Source organism: Rhipicephalus microplus, chromosome 9 (genome assembly GCF_043290135.1).
Source record: "Rhipicephalus microplus isolate Deutch F79 chromosome 9, USDA_Rmic, whole genome shotgun sequence".
NCBI classification, from domain to species: Eukaryota; Metazoa; Arthropoda; class Arachnida; order Ixodida; family Ixodidae; genus Rhipicephalus; species Rhipicephalus microplus.
In genome coordinates, this window is record NC_134708.1 from 44,793,531 (window position 1) to 44,809,718 (window position 16,188).

General features: G+C 46.1%; 1 protein-coding gene across 3 annotated transcripts in view; it reads left to right on the top strand.

Annotated features, from left to right (window-relative positions):
• The window catches only part of LOC119163799 (ADP-sugar pyrophosphatase), a 61,149-nt gene that overhangs the window by 41,170 nt on the left and 3,791 nt on the right, over positions 1–16,188 (top strand). For 2 of the 3 annotated variants that reach the window (XM_075873515.1, XM_075873513.1), the window contains exons 2-6: positions 11,533–11,600; positions 12,060–12,112; positions 13,694–13,801; positions 15,027–15,128; positions 15,729–15,784. In XM_075873515.1, the coding sequence (XP_075729630.1) occupies positions 11,554–11,600; positions 12,060–12,112; positions 13,694–13,801; positions 15,027–15,128; positions 15,729–15,784 (366 nt within the window). In that variant the 5' untranslated portion in view covers positions 11,533–11,553. Of the gene's footprint in view, positions 1–1,101; positions 1,271–11,532; positions 11,601–12,059; positions 12,113–13,693; positions 13,802–15,026; positions 15,129–15,728; positions 15,785–16,188 lie in introns of those variants that run through there. The other variant, XM_075873514.1, reaches the window with a different exon arrangement.

The following is a 16,188-nucleotide window of genomic DNA, read 5'->3' on the forward strand; positions in this document are numbered from 1 at the left end:
AAGATACGACGTTGCTTCACGTTCACGTCACATTATCGCTATTGAAAAAAAAAATGTTGATCCGCAGTACTTTGTTGAAACGTTCCCTACTCCATTGGTATACTACTTGACAAGTTTTCGCAGGACTCTTACGGCAATAATTGTTTTTTATATGATCATGCCGCCGGCAGAGGTCCGGCTCCAAGAGGGAGGGGCTTTAATATGCACCCACATTTACATAAGTGAGCACACGCGGAATTCACGCAATCATAGCAAAAATGTTTAGTAAAAAAACGAAAATATTTGCATGTACAAGCAGGACTACAATTACTTTCATAGGTAACATTTCAAGCAGCTCAAGAAAGTAAACGCGCATAGAGCCAGCATATCAGACACCAAAAACACGTATGTCATATATTACCTGACAAATATTCTTCAATACAATACTGAAAATAGAGTGGCTGAACGAAAACAAGTGTGGTAAATATTTGAAAATTCTGTCGCGTGAGAAAACACCCACAGGAACTGGAATGACACACTGATTGTTTCAGTAGGGCATAGCAACTATAACGTTTTTCCCTCGGTCATCACGGTCGTATATTGTTGCAGCCCAATGGAAAGGTTCGGCACGGAAAGCTTCCATGTCGCTTCGAGGGCGTAAGCAGAGCGAGACGTTGCGGATGTCCATGACACTCGCAAAACAAAGATGGCCCGCCTTAAACAGGAAACCAGATAACCCTCCCGACGCACCCCAGAAAGCGTCGCTGCTTCGGGGTGCAGAGATTGAGACCGTGACGGTGCAGATAAGTCGGCAGATAATACACAGTTGCCTCGAGAACGGTAACGGGAGGGGACGTGAGACGACACATTCCTCAGAGGTCGCCCCCGTGTTGCTGTGATTATCGGGCTCCCGCTGTGTTTTCGTTCCCCACTCCTTTTTCCCGAGCATTTGCGTAATCTCGCACTGGCATCCTCCTCTCTCAGTTCGCTGCAGGAGAGGAGAGGGCAAGGGTTTCTTCGTGGTTGGAGATAAGAGCTCCGTTCGTGACTTATGATAACGACGACTTGGGACGGGCTTTCCTGTAGCGGTCGCGTCACAGACCGATTGCCAACAGTCATATAGGCACGCGCGTGTTATAAGTGGCGGGTATAGCCCTGAACTCGCTCGTCAGTCAGCGCCTCCTCCTCTGTGCCATAGCCGCGGTCTCTTGAGATCCTCCACGAAAGACTCGACACCCGAGAGCTCTCTGTATTTCTCAAGTTTGCAGCAATGCCTCCTATCACAGAACAGGTCAGTAGTATCACCGAGTCTATGTGTCTTGACTTGGTGTTCAGTGAGCGTTAGCGACTTCGGCGCTGACATGCTGCCATCTTGGGACTAGCTGGGCAGCCCTTTATACCATTTAGGTTTATATAAATCAGGCTGTGTACACTGTGTATGAGATTGTACGCTGGCTGTTGCTATTGGCTTTGGCGATTTGTGCCGTGGATCGATTCTCATTGTTGGCTGCTGGGGTTTATTCTTGGAAAGCTGTCGTCTATATGCAGGTCAGTGATAATACTTGTACTTGATGACTTGGAACCTCAACAAAAGCGCCAGAATGCGGGGTTCGAAGACTTGGAACTTGCTTATTTCGTATTAAACGGACGAACTTCGTGTGCCGGATTGCGACGTGAAAGCACTTTGCGGTCCGAGTTGCCGGTTTGGTGTGCCTCAATAAGGACGTTTCAGTTCGTCCCGGCCTAACGCATTTTCAAATTGGCCCTAATGCTGAAATTATCAGCTGACGACAGGCGCGATTCAGAACCAATTGCTGAGCTGCATTCTCGCTGTGACACTCGAGGCGTTCACAGGCCAACGAACGACCGGGTTAAGTTAAAATGCATTAAAAAATGTGTTGACTGGCCGATACACACGTTGCCCAATGTGTGAATGTACTTACGTATTTTCGAGTTCATGCTCCATTCCTCATAATAGGTCATGCTGGTATTTGTCTTACGCGTGAGTTTTCAAGTACGACATCTTTTGACATACTTGCCTTTTCCCATAACTAGAACTGGCGTTTACACGATCTATTCAGCAGCTCCGGTGCAAAAACGCTTAACGCCACACAGCCCGTGTGCACGTGTGACAAATGGCGGCCATATTTTTCAGACATTACGCCTAATAATTTGCACCTTATTGGGATTGCGAAGGGAAGCCACCTCTTTGCGGTATGATTCAGGTCGATTTCGGGACTGCATGCTTCAGGACTCACGCGGCGTCTGCGAGTATTGCTTTTAGTTTGCCCCACACTTGACTGCATGTAAAAGTGAGAGTTACTGCTGTTCACGTGTTGCATATTTTGACTGAATCTTGCATCGTATAATTACTCTGGGTCATTCGCCGCTGTTTACTGTGTGGGCCCTTCAGTGCTGAAAATACCTGCGTCGTCTTTTCGCATATACAGTTGATGTTCCCATGGGTGCCCCTGACAAAATTTCTTCAAAAAATAAATACGATTTCTAAATGTTTCCTTATGGCACTCTTAAACTGATTGATTTAGCGTCAGTGGAGAGGAAAGGGGCTGGATATAGTTTGAAAACTTTGCGCCAAGTGTTCGTCATAATGCTCACGAGTTTTTATTTGCTTGTTTCAGTTCAGTATACATGTACTACAGCAATGAAATGTAGTCGACAGTACAGCGAAAGGTGCTACTAGATAAGCGAATCAGCTATTGTGAATAACGATGATTGTAATGAAGGTGGAAGTCGCTCTATAGGTTTGTTAATTAGCGTTAACGGTTCAAGTGGAAAATTAGACGACGTTATATGGGTGGTGACGTTGTTGCAGTAGGTTAATAGAACGGCGTTCTGCGAAGACTCTGCCGTAACTACATGTGATGTCACCGAAAAACCGAATGATCTGGAAGCATTGTTGTAAAATTTGGAGCATTCAGAATCAAGCGTAGCTAAGTAATTTGGTAAATAATTCAGCCATGCTTTACGAATGGGGTACTTTGCTACTACTTTCAACTATTCGGTTTTGCGCCACCACCTTTGTAATATGAACACCTGTCGTTTCCTAATCGACAGCACCATGATTAGTAAATGACAGAGAACAGAGGTAGCTTCGTTGCTCTATCTCGCGTTACTCTTGATAAGATTTTTCAGTAAAAGTAAATCGAAAATATGACCTTGTAAACGCTACAACCTAACCGCCGGGTGAACTGAAATCTCGCCAAATGCCGCTACACTTCCTAATCACCTACTTCCACGCATTTCCCACTAGGCACCACTGTCCAGTGTTTGGTAACGACCTGGATAAGACCATATTTCTCTCTCCTTCAAAGCTCTTATAAAAATGTCTGTTTATCATGTAAGGAATCGGCCACTAGTCAGTGTGGAACAAGAGATAGCCAGCCGAAAGAAGAGGAAAGTAAAAGAAGCGAAAGAACCTGCTGTGCCATGAGCTTCGATGTCTATATGAATGCCAAATTAGACACTAGACACTTTGCGCATCTGTCAGCAATATTTTTATCAATCGCCCCTTACACCAACCTCATCGATGGACGTCATCATCCTATTGTTGTTTTTTTCCGCTGTCTTTGTTAGGCTCCTTGATGAGGCATGGTGTCGTAATCTGCGATGGCATCAGTGTCGAGGCAGTAGTGGAGCTTGTTCTATCGCTTGTTCCAGCCATCTTTCTCGGAGCTATATACCGTCCGGGCGATGGGATATTCATTGATGTTCCTACTCAGCTATCTCTTAATTGGGTCAGCATTTGAAGAATGAAGGCGGTATCGCAAAAAAGAAGGAAGTTTCCACCCGTATTTCTCTCAGCTTGCATGATAGACAGACCTGCAGTCAGCCTCAGAAGTGGAGTTGGTCGTGTTAACACGTTTTTTTTTTTCGCGTGCGGGTGTGAGTCGTGGAACTTGCAAAAGTATGAAAGAAATAAAAACAATGCTAGATACATTTGAGCTATGGCGCTGGCGAAGAATTCTGAGAATGTCATTGTAAATCTAAACGAAGAAATGCCTACTCGTTACTCTTATCAGCCGCAAGAGACATAAGTTCTGAATGTTCTATAAGAAAAGGCAATGAAAGAAACTTCATGGCCGTATTGTGCGTGGTGCCAGTTCAACGGAGAAAAAAAAACAAGTTTACTCTAGCACATGTGGAAGGCCGATGAGAGAAAACGAAACTGAACATGCGCATAGAAGTGTGGCAGCTTGAGCTAGTTGGTATGACCTGACGATAGTTATACGCGGAAAACAGAACGACGACAAAGTGTCCTTCTTGTCTTTGTCGTCGTTCTGTTCTCACGCTATAACTATCGTTATGAACATGCGCAATAAGTTGTCCTAGTCGGATGCCGCAAGGAAACGTGTGGGTGAGTTTGAAACAACTTGGATTAAATGGCCTGCACTACTATTTAAAGCATCTAATGGTAGCACCAGCAGTCGCCACTGACTCGGAGGTAAACAACAACAACATTGACAACGACAACTGTAATGCAGGCAAAAGGAGGAAAATTCCGCTAAGTATTGCTGTCGCAAGATACACGGGCTCAAAAGTGTTCGTGCAGTATATAGCAAACAAGGATATTCTAGAGAGATGTGAGGTGCGTTCCGATGTGATATAGTGGCTAAACACGTAAGGCAAACAACTTAAGTGTTCCAAGCCATTCGCTGGGAAAGCCAGAAAAAGGTAGCCGGTTGAAAACGAACCTTGTGCCACAGCTTACAATGTTCTCTAGTAACCGTCGTATCTGCTACTTGGTATCGTTTAAAAAGCGATAAACTGCTACACAGTACCAGCGGAGCAGTTTCTCACAACGGGTCATTGAACCGTCTATGTTTGTCCTGTTATCCTTCGATGAACACTGCAAAGCACACCGGTATCGTTTCCCTGCATCGTTCGTAGTTTGAGTCCGACGAAGTTCGAGTCCAGACGTCGTTTATGGCGTCGCAATCCGATTCCGAAACTACGATCGTCAAATGAAACCCTACAAAGCGTAGCAGAAGTGTGCAAATGTTCTCTGCTATTTACACATCCAAGTGCGAAGCTCCAATAGAAGCCCGTCCACGTTGACAGAACGCCCTGATTTGCTGGAGCTTCCCGCTTGTGGTTTTATCGTACCTTTGCTCACATTCCTCCAGGGCCTCACTGCGCAAACCTTAACAAAAATTCCCATCGAAACGAGTATTCTGCTAAACTCCCCAGGACAACTGTCGCACGGCCGATAAGGCTCCCTCAGGGTCAGAAAATCATGGACCTCTCATCTCGTTTGCACGCCAGGAATAATGGTTCGGCTCGTTTAGTACAAAAATAAAAAAATACTGACGGCTCAATTAGGTGATTCAGGGTGCTATTCTGGACATTGTCGAATTCCGCTATGTTTTCGGATTCCTCCATTTATCGATGTTAATTGGCCAAGTGAGCTGCTAGGCCTTTCTGATTGGCTTAAAATGCCGCCATTACAAAATATGACAATATGACGGAATGAGGGAGTGTCCAGAATAGCACCCTCGATCATGCGTCGTGTAACCACGCGAGCCCAATGTTGACAGCTCGTGGTACTGTACAATCCGAAAACAGTCGCACTATTTTGAGTGTCTGTTTTTTTTGTATCACAGATGTGGTTACCATCTCTCTCGCGTGAATTTTGTTTGTTTTATAACTCCACGCACCCGATTCTCTCGACTCACAAATAGCGTTCGTGCTACCGACGTGGTATAGCATCCTTAAAAGTGACGGGCGCCAAGTCCCTCAAATGGTGGAAAGTTTTTAGAGTGATAGCGCAGGCCGGTGTGCTCTCGAGGAAGAAGAGTTCCGATCGCAAGTCTGGACAGGTCTGTACGCTCGTGGCACACTGGTGTCCGTACTCGTGCTACGTCACCGCTCGAATCAACGACAACGCGTATATCGGCTATCTCACTGTCAATCTAAACTAACTCACTGCTCGTCTTAACCAGCCTGCTCCAGTTGATAACTTGTTCTCTCAACGAAAACCTGCACTAACATCTCTATGTATACGCCCCCCCCCCCAATCAACACCTAACCACCTCTTATCACATGCGCCCTCATCCTCACGTTCTTTCCTACAACAACAGCAACAATGACGAAACACGCCGTACACACGATTGCCCGAGAAAGGCCTTGAGCGTTCTCGAATGTGCGAGAGTTCGCCTGTTTGCAACGCTCGAAGGATGGGAAATGAAAGAAGGGATCGAGGGAGGCGCGACGCAGCCTTGCGGTCAAGGTTGGCCCCTGCAGGGTTGCATCCTGTCCAGATTAGAAAGGCGACACGAAACCGGATCGCGCCAAATGAGATTCTCGGCGCCGCGGCATCGTATTCTGGGCGCGACCAGTGCCAAGGTTATGCGGAAGCTTGACCGCCGGGCCCTCTCGCTCTCAATTGCTGGATATCTCTGTGTGTGTCACGTGCTAGGAGAGTGATCAGTGCAGGGGTGTTGCGTGTGTGTGCGTGTGCCAGGTTTAGATGTAGCCCTACGGCGCGTGACGGTATACCGATAACGCCGCATAGCCGGAGAGCGCGTCGTCACATGCCAGTGCCGTTTGTATAGTACATATATATATATACGCTGGAGTCACGCAGAAGAGGATGCATGACAGGCACTTCGGGTTGTTTGCTTTGCCTTTCAGAGATAGCAGGGCGGGAAGTAGACCCATCTGTGATAGCGAATCTGCGACTGAAGCGGTCGCGAAGCTAAGGTGCTCAGATGGCTATGGTCCGATTGTGCGCTCGCCGGAGTGAAGAACAAAAATGTGGTCTGGTCTCGTAAACATTCGAACTGGTCTAGACTGGGTTGCGCTGACGCGTGGAAAACAAGATGCTGTTTACGTAAAGCATGGTAGATATGTGTAAACCTACTTATTCCCATCGGGCTCCGTGCTTCGAAGATTGTACGGTACCGCGGGGTCATAAAGTCAAGTGGCAACGGAACAGCGCTTTCAAGATGTCCTGTGGGGTATGCAAGATGCGCTCCTTCACTAGAATTTTAAAACTGCGCCGCTGCGTGCTCGACTGAAACTGACGCTGCTCTTGTCGAGAATTGCTGCAGATTATCGCTGATATGCTGTGACTTGCTCTGCCTAGAGACGGTGCTCCCATCGACTTTGTAAAGTCAAGGTGAAGTGTTCAGTGACGAGAGGTTTTAGAAACTTTCCAGCTTGCTGAGCCGTAACCTCATTAGTATAGTCATATCATTAATTCTTGGGGTTTAACGTCCCCTAAACCACCATATGCGAGTACGAGAGACGCCGTAGTGGAGGGCTCCGGAAATGTCGACCACCTGGGGTTCTTCAACCTGTCCTTAAATCTAAGCACACGGGCCTGAAGCGTATCAATTGAAAATGCGGCTGCTGCGGTCGGGAATCGATCCCGCGACCTGCGGGTCGGCAGTCGAGCACCACTCCTACTAGACAACCGCAGCGGGTCAGTTCGTATAATCAGGCAAATATTTTTGCATATTTTTTTGTTAGCAAAAAAAGTCTTTCTCAAGTTTCTGTACATAGCCGGGTACAGCCGTTGCGCCACTGCAGCTTTTCGAAGCGAAAAAAAAAAACGCTGCAGTTGGCCAATCGGAGCTGACAAGACTACACATTCGACATCACGGCGGAACCTGCTGCTGTCTATAGAGCAGCACCCTCGTCTAATTGATTGATATGTAGGGTTTAACGTCCCGAAACCATTATATGAATATGAGAGGCGCCGTAGTGGAAGGCTCCGGAAGTTTAGACCACCTGGGGTTTTTTAACGTGCACCCAAATCTGAGCACACGGGCCTACAACATTTCCGCCTCCATGGGAAATGCAGCCGCCACAGCCGGGATTCGATCCCGCGACCTGCGGGTCAGCAGCCGAGTACATTAGCCACTAGACCACCGTGGCGGGGCAGCACACTTGGCTAAACCAGCGTCTTTCAGTGCTGAATGAACCGGCATGCTCGGAAACTTTCACGGGCACTAGTGCCAGAATTCGCCTCTGGTGGCCTTCGTGAGAAACTCTACCGCTGACAGCACTTGTTGCTAGGCGCGCGCCTGCTGTAATCTCAAAGAATACGTTTTCTTTTTAAAGATGTCTCGCGGCTATGGCCCCGTACGGTCGGTATCTGCATACGTGGTGCACGTGTTGGGTCACTTGGCGATAGCGTGCGCTTTTCATCTAGCGGCAGCAGTTGCGCCACCGATTCTGAAGATAACGGAACGTACCAAAGAAGAGAGCAGAGGGGACACGGTCCTTGCATGAGGGTGCCTCTCTGCCGCGGCTATAATCTCTCGCGACGAGTGCTTTCCACTTAGCCAGGCAGCTAAAGATAGGACATGCAAATCACTGGCGGCACGGAACATCCACCTCCTCCTTTCGTTGACGGACTAGAGAGGCCAGGCCGGTGATAACAACAGTCTCCGGCTCCAAGTGTCCGGCTCCAAGTGTCCGCATAGTTTTTCAGGAGTGCAGAATCACGCTGTACTGAAAGCATATCGCTTGTTGAAATCAGTAGCCGATTGTCGCATCCTCCTCAAGTAAAGCTCAGTGAATCCGCATGACGCACTGCCAAGTGAACGGAAAAAGAAAAAAAAAAAAACGCTCAGGAGCCAGGCACTCGACGAAAGTGCTGTTCGACTCGCTAATAGGTTTGCGTTTGCACTTCGCCCTGTGAGCACAGCTGAGTACCGGTGTTTTCGCGTCAAACGCTCTAGCCACTTATCAGGATGCGCAACGATGTGCGCCTGGCTCTTAAACGAGTTATGCCTGCAGTATGCGCACACGCTTTCCCGGACACCCTCCCGCGGTACACCACAGATTAGAAGCTGTGAAAGCTGATTAGTCCCCGATAAGACAGTACTGCAAGCCGCAAGTCACTCGAACCGAAACTGAATAGATGGGTGTCTCTAAAGAGCCGTTGTGTATTCCGGGAAGGCTCTCGTCAGGCGTAAATAGGAGGAGCGTGTGCGTGCGAGTAGGGGAGGGAAGACACTTCGAAAAGGCTATAGCTTCTGTCAACAGTAGTGATAGCTGAGACCGCAATCATGAGCAGTAGCGTTACATACGTAGTCGACACGGCAATCGTGCAGCGAATTATATCTTCCGCGTGAAGTGGTGATCGTGCTAAATATACACTTTGTCACGTTCTGGTACCCGCCTCTCCCGAATTTCTGTAGGATCGGCTGGCTATCCACCTACAGGGCAGCTATAGCTGCGAATAAACGTTGCTTTACGACACGGACTCGTACGTCGAGTCTTCTTGCCCCATTGGTAATGTGGTAACCTTTTTGATTGATTGATTGATTGATTGATTGATTGATTGATGGACAAGTGAAGTTCAACGTCCCGAAACAACCATATGATTATGAGACGCCCTAGTGGAGCGCTCCGGAAATTTCGACCACTTGGGGCTCTTTAGCGTGCACCCAAATCAGAGCACACAGGCCTACAGCATTCTCGCCTCTATCAAAAATGCAGCCGCCGAAGCCCGGATTATATCCCGCTACGTGCGGGCCAGCAGCCGAGTACCTTAGGCACCAGTCCACCACGGCGGAGCGTGGTGATCTAGTGACGCGCTGCTCATAACAACTAAAACGGGACAGTCCGATTACGGGGATGTGCAAACACGATGTGGCACCCAGCGGTTAATTTGTGTGCATGCACGTTCACTTCGTAAACAGGTTCTACGTCTCGACACTGGGCTCCACGTCATGGTTGACCGCCTTCATTGCAACAGCAAATGACCCTGCGGGAAATGTGTTTATAGCACACGTAGGCTGGCAATATGCGAAGAAAGTGTCAGCGGAACGATTGTATTCGCTGTGCTATGCAAACGAAAGGATGGAGGAAAATACCACAATGCCTGTGCAGCAGGGCACTAAGGTTGAAAGATTACGCAACTGTCATATTAAGCTGTAAACATTCTTTGAAATTAAAACAAAGCTTTGAAAGACTAATAAAATGCAACTCCATACATATGCCCGCAGGTCGCGGGATTGAATCCCGGCTGCGGCGGCTGCATTTCCGATGGAGGCGGAAATGTTGTAGGCCCGTGTGTTCAGATTTGGGTGCACGTTAAAAAACCCCAGGCAGTCTAAATTTCCGGAGCCCTCCACTACGGCGTCTCTCATAATCATGTGGTGGTTTTGGGACGTTAAACCCGACATATAAATCAATCTCTATACATATGATGCAGAAGTGCACACTAGAACCGGTCGTTTTGAATAAATAACAGTCGATATCCAGAACAACCTTGACTGAAGGTTTCCTTACGTCTTTTTTCTTGAGGCTGTTGGCATTTTTTTATTGCGGTAGCAATTATAGTGACCCTCTCGGCTGGATTTTGCCGCTAGCGTCAACGTCGCCGTCACTCACTGTATATGTATTCGAATCTCTCTATATATGAAAACGCAAGAAATAAAAATAATCCAGAAAAAAGACTCCGGCGCACGGAATCTAACGTGGGACCTCTAAAACGTGAGTGCGACCCGTAAACCACTGAGCCACGAAGGTAGCACCTCGTGCAAAATTCGAGCGGCAAGCTATTTATATCTACCACTTACTGCTGGTGACGGGCATCTCGGGGAAATTTCGTCTTTTCAGCATTACCGGCAAGACCAGCATTGGCGCACTGAGCGCGCGTCGCCACATCATCACGACACAGTGGCGCACACTCTCATCTCTCACGCGTACTTTGCCTCGCGGAGAGGAGGGGGTGGATGCTAACTCGCGCGCCCTTATCTCGCGGTGGGGAGGATCGCGTGTCATGGCTGGCCTCGTGCTTTCAGCTGAACAATTTTGTTGTAGTTACCGAGCGCACAAAGGTCACTGCAATTGTTGTGCCGTCTTCGTTTGCGATATCTACCACTTACTTCTGGTGCCAGGCATCTCGGGGGGGGGGGGGGGGGCTATAATGTTTTCAACATTACCAGCAAGAAGACCAATGAGTGCGCGTCGTTACATAGTCACGATGCGGCGGCGCACGCCCATCTCCCACGCGCACTTTGCCCCACGTACAGAATAAGAGGGCGGGTGCTCCTACCTTGCAGTGGGGAGGATCGTAGGTCTTGCCTAGCCTTTGGGTTTCGCCGGAACAATTCTGTTGTAGTTATCAGACGCACAAAGGTCATTGCAATTGTTGCACAGTCTCTGTTTGTGAAAAGAGCGCGCTTTTCAGGAACAGTGAAGTAACAACTGAGACGCTAATTCGCGTTTATCTGTATCTGTGAGTATGTTTCGTGTCATTTGAGCACGAGAAACGTGGAGCACATTTAGATCTGCTTTTCAGTCTGCACGTGACCTTTTAATGTGTTGCTACTCTGTCTATCGCTTTGCCTTTGCGGCAAAGCTGTGACTTTTTTCAGACATGTCACCCATCAAAGCTTACGCTGTTGTGTCGAATCACCTTAGATCTTCTCCGGTCTTTTTGCTGGTATTAATTTTACTAATTATTATTATTATGATATTAGTAATAATAGTAATCATGATGATGATGTAAAAGCCAGACGCTGTTTGTTGATATCATGTTCTCACTCGCCACTGTTTTTGTTCTCTGCGCAGGTGATCGCCCGCGGCGAACACATGTCGCTCGCCAAGTACAAGTACGTGGATGCCACTGGCAGCCAAAAGTGAGTGTTATAGAATGCTTTCTCACAAAAGTGAGTGTTATACTGCGCTTCCTCGCACGTTCAATAGAATCGCGTTACTCTGCGGAAGTCTTCAATGCTAGCTTCAGCGCTTTCGTTCACAATCGCGGTGCATTCACGCCCTTATTGCTGTGCTGTCACGGTACAGACAATGCATGCACGGCCGGCGCGTGGAGGGTTACAAAGTCTCCTATGTATGTTGTCGCAGGAACAATGAATCCAGTGGACAAAACGATGTCATGCCCCGCTCACCTCTGCCGTTGAGCTAAGGCCGCGTTTTGACCTCCTGAACCCTAACACATTTTATGCAAAGCTTGCGAACACTTTTCTCTCTCTTAACACTGCATATGTTTCTCGGGTGGGGTGACAACGTTCTTCATTGTGCACTCTTTCATTGGTTCTGCTTGTGGGTGCGAATGAGCGTCTCCTCTCGTCTCGCAGGATCTGGGAAGTGGCCGAACGATGCCAGAAAGCCAAGAGCAGCGAGTCTGACTGTAAGTGCAGTTCGGTATATCTAAAGATGCGGCAAAATGTGCAGCGCTACTCAGTCAGGTTACACACTGGGCGCATGTTTAGATTACACTTCCTGCTTCTGTTACTATTCTGTTCTGACAGCCCAAATAAGATTTACCGTATTGTAGAAGGCATGCGAATTGTTTCTTGATGAAGTTGAACTCCCGTTTATTGGGCTGCCTTCAAAAATCAGCAGGACATGCTCGAGGAAAGAAACGGCATGTAAATTCTGCGTCAGTGAAGCTATCAAACTCGTATGTGTGCACACACTTTCACAAATATGGTTCGGAGAAAGAAAACAGAACCTTGGGGCTTGAATGTGAATGTGCAAGTATATGTATAACAAGCATAGTTTATAATGCAATAAAACTGCGATCGACCCTGAAAGTATAGCACCTGTTCTATGTAGCCTATAGTCCGATTGTCCCTTTTTCAGAAATCAGAAATACTTTTCTTTTCTAATGAAATTGTTGGGGGGTCCTTCAGGCGAAAAGCTGCATAGTACAGCTTGAATGTGCCTGAAGGCCCTCACATGGCAGCAGTAACACTAAAACCAGCATACATACACATGTTTAGCATATATCCAAATATAATACATCATTTTAATTGAAACTAAAAATTTGCAACATGTTGAATAACACTAGTGATTTCCTACAAACACATGGTGTTTAAAAATACCATAGAAATGCAATACATATGTGAGAAGAAATGTGACAATACATTGTGATACATCAGAAACAATAGTATTTTCAACATTAAGAAAATCACTGCTATAAATATGACTATGATGCACAATATGATGATACTTTGTATATTAAAACACTGAGTGCAAAGTGGATAATACAACAGAAAAGGTGAAAATGTAATAACGATGTCTTTTATATGTTCATTCAGATTTAAAAAAGTATTCTCTAATTTGTTTGCGAGTCGAAGTATTTGGAAGAAATCTTTCCCCTTCCACTTTATTTAACAACGAAGGTAGGCTATGTCCTAGTGACTGCATAAGATAAGTTGTGCGTCTGAATGGTACTAACCACCTGTCTTGGCTACGAGTCCGCGAGTCACTTTTTTTTTATTCGAGTCGTGAGGTATGTTTTAAGGATTTGATTTTGTCTGAGCCGAAACAAAATGAATATAAAAGTCGGTATTCGTAAAAATTTGACGCACGTATAATATTATGTTTTTGAAAAAGTTGCACGATGGGATAAAAATGGGGTACATTGGCCATTTCTCGAAGCACGGGTTTTTGAAGTTGAAGAAGTATACGAATATTAGCTTTCGTTAATGACGTTTTTCCACTTTCATCTATTCTGTGTGCGCTATCTCAAGATAAACATTGCAGCACCTGTCTGTGCCTTTAGTGAAGTCTTTCTATTCTGCGTCGTTCTTCGGATTGTACGAATCGGATTGTACAAGGTCCTGATACTTAGACCCCAAGCGAACCCCATTGGTTCAACTCTATCGTTTTGGAAATTGATGGAGTCTGGACAATGCACTTACAATATGCTCCCCTGCGTGCATTCATCTATATACGATTTCATTCATTGTTTATCTTTTCGCAGCCGTCTGTGCTATTCCCATTCTTAAGCGCATGCTCAAGTATGACTGCCTGGTTCTCGTCAAGCAATACCGGCCATCCATGAAAGCCTTCACCCTGGAGTTCCCTGCTGGTGAGACGCCAATTCTGTTCGACACATAATAAGTATACAGAAATGCACATCTAGGAGAAGGAAGCAAACAGAAAGGTAGTAGGCAGAGAGGTTAACCAGAAAGCCTTCTGGTTGGCTACCGTACACTGGGGGATCAGGGAGGAAGTGGAATATCAAAATGTGAAAGAAAAGAGGGAAGAGAAGCAAAAAAAATCTGAGATATAGGCAATGATTTCACGGCAACGTGTGGAACTTCATTGCAGGCCAGAGGCGTTCATACAAGCCTGTTGTCCTTGAAAAGCGTAAGAATTAGGCTGCCTCGTCGGCTGTCGAGAGATGAACGGTGCTAACATACATTTAATCCGACATGCATCAGCTGGGGATCACTCGTTTGTTATTGTACTAATGGGTCATGATTGGATAGGTTGGGTTACTGTGCATTTTGGTGGATAGTGTGCGAAAGGTGGTGGGCAGGGGGGACGGGGGGCAGGAAATTATGTGGACGGATGAGATTATGAATTCGTTCCAACTAGGCCAACTCGCAGTTTTGCTTGAGACTAAGAATTTTGAGGGGATAGCGTGGCCCAGCAGGCGCACGACCGTGCTAATCGGAGAAACGTGGGAGAGGTCTTTGCCCTGCATTAGGCGTAGCGAGGATGATGGCGACGATGATAATGATGCTTACATGAAGGTTGGATGAAGACATACATTCATCAATATACATTTCTTGAAGGCAATGATCACCTGAAGGTGCAATATCATGAGGTAAGCTTCCTGGTGCGTTGAACACTTGGAGATAAGTAATGCAAACAAGTTCTGCAGACCCCCAAAAGGTGGCGGATCTCAATCACCTTGCGTGTAATGGTGTCACCTTGCATCTAATTTTCCTTTCTTAACGCTTGGAGATTTTAGCCATTTTGCATGCTGCGTGAAAAACTGTGCCTCATTCTACAACTATTCGTAGATAAATTTTCTTAACCATTAAAAAATAATTCGCACATAGCTATGTCCTTCTTAATGTGGAGAAACATCCCAGAGTAAAGAGTGGCACAGCATAAAGTATTGTCGGTGCCCTGTTCCTCCCTTCCGGTTTTTTAGCAACGCCGATCCCGCACCGTTTTAGAGGTGTCAGCTGCTATTCATAACTTCAAAAAACAAAAATACTTATCCTACACATGATACTGAAGCTTACCATAGACTTCATTTAGTAACGGTTTCGTGTCTGTTTTCTTTATTCCCTATGTAGGCGTCGTAGAGCCAACAGACCAGACATCGGAGGCATCCGCTTTGAGGCGGCTCAACTCCCAGACCGGCTACACTTGCACCGGCCTCAAGAAGACCAGCCCCCGTGAGTAAACAACACATTGAGCTTTTAACGTTAGTCCTTTACCTTATAGTCTAATGAGCCATTACTTAGACAAACCTATGTGGACCACTTTTCTTAAAACTTCGTATTTTCTATTTTCTTAAACAACGTATATGGTGAACGGCTTTTACAGTTTGTCGGTATTAAAATCTGGAATGTTATTCCCTTTGAAATAAAAATGTGTTCAAATTTCATTAAGGCACTAGAAAAACACTACTTAGAAGAATGTACTGGTTTATTAATGTCCTATCATAATTAGTCTGATGATTGTCTTGATTTCAATATGTAAGTAGGTGTTTATTCCGTTTTCGTTCTCTCGTGCATTATAACGGTTTAGTGTGGTTATTTCATGCACTCTAATGTTTCTTTGCCGATTCTTTATTACATTAGATTGTAAAAACTTTAGTTAATTCTTTATTGATAGTGTATAACTTTTTTTAGTTACACTTTTCCGAAGTGCCTTTATAAAATCTTTCTTTTTTGGACCCAAACTAGCCTATGGCTATGGGCCCACGCAGTGTATGCAAATTTTTTGTAAAAAGTGTGACCAATTAATTCAATTCAATTCTCAATTCTCTGCAGTGACTGCCTCTGATCCAGTCCACACAGCGTGCACGACGAAGCTCGTCTCGGTCGACGTGAGTAATTCATTCATTCATTTTCGGAGCTTTAATGCCTGAATGTGTTCAGGAATGGAGTGGCTACGAAATATCGGAAGTAGAATGTGGCATTAGTTCACGAAATAACACGGCAGTTGCAGCACGTCATGGTCGATTTTCCGGCAGCTTTAAATGCAGAAGTCGTAAAGGGTTTGACGTGGACATCGCAGTCCCGGGCCAGTAAGTCGCAGTCTTTGGAATGAAGCATAAAAAAAGCGTGGAGGGGAGGGGGGCTTCACAGAAACAAATTCTTGCTGCAGTTCCTACATGCGTGCGATTGCTCAATATTAGGTTCTTTCCGAGTTCTACATTGTGAAAGGTTGCATAAAGTAACAATAAATGAAACATCTAAATTTACTGAGTAAGAGAAGGTCAGCACAGTC